The sequence below is a fragment of the Hyposmocoma kahamanoa genome, unplaced genomic scaffold (genome assembly GCF_003589595.1).
Source record: "Hyposmocoma kahamanoa isolate Upper Pololo Valley unplaced genomic scaffold, ASM358959v1 67, whole genome shotgun sequence".
Taxonomy (NCBI): domain Eukaryota; kingdom Metazoa; phylum Arthropoda; class Insecta; order Lepidoptera; family Cosmopterigidae; genus Hyposmocoma; species Hyposmocoma kahamanoa.
The window spans coordinates 6,118,346-6,124,567 of record NW_020653855.1 but is presented as its reverse complement, the minus strand read 5'-3'; the positions used below and the strand labels follow the sequence as shown (position 1 = coordinate 6,124,567).

The 6,222-nt window shown below is 39.5% G+C and overlaps 1 protein-coding gene across 1 annotated transcript in view; it reads right to left on the bottom strand.

Annotated features, from left to right (window-relative positions):
• Positions 1–5,264, bottom strand: part of LOC113232198 (sphingolipid delta(4)-desaturase/C4-monooxygenase DES2) — a 7,146-nt gene extending 1,882 nt beyond the window's left edge. Inside the window, exons 1-2 of the mRNA XM_026466842.1 lie at positions 5,140–5,264; positions 2,320–2,385 (exon numbers count right to left, since the gene is read on the bottom strand). Of these exons, the coding sequence (XP_026322627.1) occupies positions 2,320–2,347 (28 nt within the window). The 5' untranslated portion in view covers positions 2,348–2,385; positions 5,140–5,264. The remainder of the gene's footprint in view (positions 1–2,319; positions 2,386–5,139) is intronic.
• Positions 5,265–6,222: the final 958 nt, after the last annotated feature.

Below are 6,222 nucleotides of genomic sequence, written 5' to 3'. Positions count from 1 at the left end.
GAGACAGGAGACCGAGACAGGAGACCGAGACAGGAGACCGAGACAGGTGACCGAGACCAAGACAAATGTCTTCGTCTCTAGTGCCGTACTGTGCGCCGAGACCAAGACATACTGAGAGAGCAATCACTGTTCAATCAGTATTGCGTTGTCAGTCGTTGGAGGCACTTGTGCTCTGGAAAGTTTTGGGCAGTGTAATGAAAAGCTATCATTATTATTATATTAACATAATATTGTCCTTCAAATTTTCATCCCTGTACGAATCAAGCTGCGAATTAAATAGCGCAGGATAGTGTCGTATCATTTAAATTAATTTATCAGTTTCTTCATCATCTTCAACAGAAAACGACGTCATTTTCACGATAGCGCACGAGCTTCTTTATTACATGAACATATGTGCGCATTTGACCTCCATCTCACCTGATGGAAAGTGACGATGAGGTCGAGGATGTAGCATGCACACCTAAATAATGCCTCTCGCCTTGAAAAGGTCCAAGTTATAGCGTTCGGGGAACAAGTCTGCAGACAGGGTATTCCACTCCCTAGTCGCTCGCCAAACAAATGTGGAAGCGAAACGTTTCGTGCGAATCTGGGGAATATCCACGGGATAAGGGTGGAACCCCAGTCCACGTCTAGTCCCCCGATGATGAAAATGGGAAGGTTCCGCCTTCATTCATTCAAATTATGTAATTCCTTCGCCCACTCTCCTTTTTTTATTCGAACGAGACTCGCGACACCACTGGTCCACGGCAGAAACTGTCTCACTATCTTCAGTCTCGCATCGCAGTCGCCTGTCTCGGTCTCGCTCGCGAACCGGACACATACAAAAGTCGAAAGTCAAATAACGGTTTTAGTCTCCCGTCTCTTTCACCCGTCTGGGTCTCCTGTCTCTCTCTCGACGCGAACCGCCAACTTAAAGTGTCGTGGTTTGTATATATAAATGAAGTTAAATTTTTAATTGAATTGATATTCAATTATTTTTATGTGAATTTACGCCACATCATAAATTTCTCATAGATGACGCTATGGCTAAAAAGTCTGAAAAACCAAATACAAAGATACTACGTACTATATATACGTACTATTGTACTATCGTCTTCAGGTTTTATTTATCGTTGTCGCATATCTGCAGCTGCCGTGTAACGATACATTATCGCTAGGCATGACTGTCGTTTAACAATAAAAAAGTCTACGACACAGTCACGACAGATAGTCATGATATGGGAACAGGCTAGATGCGACAGTCGTCCAACGGTAAATAAAACTTAACGACGTAATGGGAACGCGCCCTAAGGGTTGTCTTAAATTTGCCGCTATCAGAACATTAAAACAAGTAACGCAACATAAACTTTATCTTCTAGTCGATAAGGTTGCATTTCTTTAAACAACAATTGGAAATACACTTTTATAAAAAAAAAACCAACTTCAAAGTTACCAGGCGCAGGACTTGTTCGTCCCGTCACCAGGTATCATAAAAAAATATTTTTAATCGACTTTAAAAAAAGGAGGAGATAGATATTCGACAGAATTTTTTATTTTGAAAAAAAATTAACCCCCGAGTGTAAAGTTTCGAATGGTTTCAAATTATACGATCAGAACGATCAAGACGATGATGATGATATCCCGGGTCCGATTCCTGGTAGGACCAAATTGAAAAATTTACTTTTTTAAATTAATTCTGATCTGGGTGTTCATAATGTAGGAAATTCTTTAGTTTGAGGCCAGGGAATTGGTGTTTCTCTAATCTATTTTAGACTATATTAACATTATTATTATATTGCACTTGATTTCTTTGGTCACATTTCCAGGAAAGAAGAGCACAACCTAGTAAAACAATGGTCACCGGACGGATCGACGGTAAACGTCTAAGGGGTAACAGACAAAATGGCCCGACCAAGTTTGTACGGCTCTCGGCGTGGGTTTTCATGATGCGTTCCACTATGCCAAAGACCACCCCGGATGGCACAGCGTTGTCATGCGAAGCTTGTTCCTGCGGGCGAGTCACATTAAGCTACCAGTGGAGCTCCTTGTGAACGAGTTCGTCCAGGGTAGTACTGCTACCTTATCTATCTGCCGCCAAGCAGTAATGTCAGCATTACTGTGTGAAATTACAGGCACATGGGACTTGTCAACTTATGTGTCAGGGTGACGGGCGCAGTGGTAGTGCTCCTCAGATCTTAGCAATTTAAAGCTCTGAGTGGCACGGCAACTGTTATGGACAGGTGTGAACTTACGTCACTTGATGGTATAAAAAAATATACGACTCTCGGAGGAGGATTATTATAGAATGTTGTGCCATTGACAGCAATGTAGAATACTTGCCTGCAACAGGATGTACGCCCATCGCCATTAGAGAACCAAGAATCAAGTACGCTAATACTTTCCAACCTGAAACAAAGCACATCTATGGTTTAAAGACGGCAATTCACATGGCTGTTGTGGCCATGATGCCAATGATGAATTGTTGTGATTTATTACTATACAACCCCAACAACAACCACAACAGCAAGATTTCATTTTAAAATTAAATTTTAGAACAAACTATCAAAAACAGCGAAATAATTTTTAGGTGCAAAAATTTTCGCAAAAATTGAAAACATGTTGGTTGGCACATTATTGCATATCGGCATCCATTTTTGGTAAATTTATTATGTTTTGTAAAAAATCACAGACCGCATAAAAATCATGAAGGTTCTAAAATCTCTCACTAGATGTCACTAGCGGCGCAGAATGCCGAAAAATCCAATACAAAGTCTTTTAACAAAAATATATAGGAGAATTTCGACAACTCGATAACTTGACCTGTAACTCAGCCGGTTAGAGCAGCGCTACGATATTACGTGGTCATGGGTTCAAGTCCCATCGGGTCAATGAAAATTTTCTGTGTGTTCGATATATGTGTTAATAATTATAACAAAACTATACTTCATTTAAATCCATTTTAAAGAAGCAAGTCACTGACCCGACCATAGACGGTTTAGTGATGGCCAATTTTATTGCCAACAAATCAATTAATTAATTTTAATGAATCGATTTGTTATAGGAGTCATACTGTTTTCATTACATAACCTATAAAAGCATATTTAAAATTTCCGAAATCTTAACTGTAAATCCTCCTTTGAATTCTTACACTTAGATACTCGTTCAATTGCGGTTGAATTTTCGATTTACTAATCGATTACAAAAACATTGATTGAATGAACTGAATGTTTTTTCTGTACAGCACTATGCAACCAGAGACTATTCATACATCTTTAATTAAAAAATAACCTCACTTTTTGACTACCATTTTTGAAGTACGATTTTACGATGTTATTCAAATGAATATTTTTGGAAAAAGTGATGAGATATCAAGTCAAAATCTTCGCAATATACGAGATTTATTGAGTGATTAGGTACTTTGGAAATTCAACCAAACCGTTTTGTTTACATTTTGTTTAAAATGGATTGAAACGGACTATAGTGTTGTTTATGATGTTAGTAATATGGTCCTGCAAGGTTGTATAGCATTGTAACCTTGTATACATACACACATCAAAAAAAGTTTGCGATCAATAGCATAAGCTCCTATAATTCTTTAAATTTAACTTTATCAAGAAAAAATCTATGTTGTATGCTTTCTTTAAATAGGAATACCCTGTTTGAAATTAAAATATAAAACTATTTTTTATTATTTATTTTAAAAAATTGAGCCATTAATCATAATGTAATAGTGATAGAAATTTCATAGAAAGAAAAAGACTGTTTAATTAAACTTAAACAACAATTTATTATTAAAAGGTGTGAATTCAATATAAAATAACTCCTCCCCTGGCTCGAATACATGCGAAGATCCTCCTGGGCATGCTGAGGATCAAGTTATCCAGCATTTCCTGGGGTAACCTATCCCATTCTTCAATAGCGGCTTCCCTGAGCTCTGGAACTGTCTGGGGACGTGGCTCACGGTTCCATACTGCTCGTTTAAGAGCATCCCACGCGTGCTCTATTGGGTTTAAGTCGGGCGAGCCGGCAGGCCAGTCTAATCGTGTGATATCGTATTCTTGAAGAGCAGCATTGACTCGTTGAGCTCGATGTGCGGGCGCATTATCATCGACCAGTACAAATTGGTGCCCATGGTTTACTCGGAATGGTCTGACGATATCATCAATAGCAACTGCTTTGTACATGTCTGCTGCCATGAAGCCCCGATACGGGATCAAAGGCGTTCTAGCTCCAATCATAATGCCACCCCAAAAGGACACCGATTTTCCGCCTTGCTGAACTGTTCCAGTGGCAGTTCTTTGTCTTTCACGGTCGCCTGGTCTTCTCCAGACACGGACACGTCGGTTATCTGGATGAGTGCTGATTCGGGATTCGTCAACGAAGAGACAGTTTTGCCAAATGTTTTCGTCCTCACCTTCTTCATTTTGCCGAAGTCTAGCCCACTGCAATCTTCGTTGTTGACGTTGCCGGGAATTGAGCGGAGCTCGCCAAGACCTCCGTGCTTGTAATCCAGCCAGGTGCAAGCAATTGCGAACGGTCTGCGTGCTAACTTCAAGCCCAGAGGCGGCCCTGACTTCTGCTTTTATTTTAGTGGCGTTGATTGTTGGATCACGGGCTGCCAGCAATCTAATATAGCGCTTTTGGGCAGCTGTCAAAACAGTTGGGCGACCGCTGCGGGGTCGGTCAGCTAAATTCCCCATTCCGTGATACCTCTGCAACGTAGCCACGACACGGGATTGGGATATAGCAAGTCTGCGTGCTATTACGCTCGTGGTGTATCCTTCTTCCCTCAAAGTTACTATTCTAGCTCGTAAAACCTCTGATAATCCTCTTGGCATTTTTTCAATCACAACTTTCCGCGAAAAATATCTTGAATCGCTTATAATTAACTAAATCAGATTTCTGAATGAGCGTAAGCTAGGACTGAAAGCCTTTTTATATGAAAAAACAATTGAACGGGGTCATTGTTTTATGTTCTAATTTATTTTTGAATAAAGAATCTAAAAAGAAGAAAAAATCATAATATAATCTACAGTAACAAAAAAGATTTCAGTTTTTCGAAGTGATCGCAAACTTTTTTTGATGTGTGTACAACGTGTTTCAATGTATATGTTATATAGGCAGATACAACATGCATATATTTCAGTATTAATAACTTACCGTACAACTTCACTACAACAGCGTCAAAGAACAGCTGTATCACCAAATTGACGAACTCAAGCGGTGTGGGCGGTTTCGGGTTAACGACAAGTGGTCGTATAGCGTAGAATAAAGGTTGCAGCAACAACCAGCACAACTTGCCGCCAGTTGTACAGAATAGTTTTGCTTCGAGCAGTGTGGGAAGGTCGGTATCTATTATTTCGTCGCCTTGATACTGGAATTTAAAAAAAAATATTAAATTTTAATTTTTATTGAATTGATATTCAATTTTTTTTATGTGAAATTACGCCACTAGTTTGTTATAATTATTAATACAAACAACATTATTTTTTTTAAATAGTGTTACATCAAAAACGTCGTTAAAAACCAAAACAACGATCTGCATTAAGCACATAGAAAAAGCCGTACGGTTCGCTAGTCCATTCCGTGGCTTAGTTGGCATAGCACGGTTTATTGGAAGACGTTGGATCGAAACCAGGCAGACCTGACGGATTTTTCTATCTGCTTGTTGTCGGATCTTTGCATCTGGTTTTTAACGCTGGTTCGTTCCGTGGCTTACTTAGCGTCTGGCACGGTTTACTAGAAGACGTCGGTTCGAATCGAAGGAATTTTTTCTAAGTGTTCAGTCTTAACCTATTGGAGTAATTTCACAAAAAAAAAGTGATTGTCATGGTTGTCAAACATGGTGAAATAAAAAAAAACTTAACAAAATTACAGTATTTTTATTTTTTTATTACAGGGTGCTGCAGATCGGGTCAAAATCAAAACTACGATGCGACGTCGCATAGCAGAAATTTACGAGCTCGCACGACGCATCGCAAGAATTTGCGAATTGCATCGCGCATTTCTGTTAATCGTCTTTGTGTTTTTTTCCAATACTTTCTTATCAATAACAGCAGTGCAATACTCTTTTTACGATCCATGTCGCTACCTAATTTAAAAAATACGGTCAATAAGGCTGATGATCGTCGAAGGAATGGTTACCCGAACCGTGGCAATGAGATGTATTGCCGCAAGAAATCGCATCGCGCCGATTCGCAGTTTCGTGTCTCGACCCTATATTGGGACCCGAACTCCCTCTCT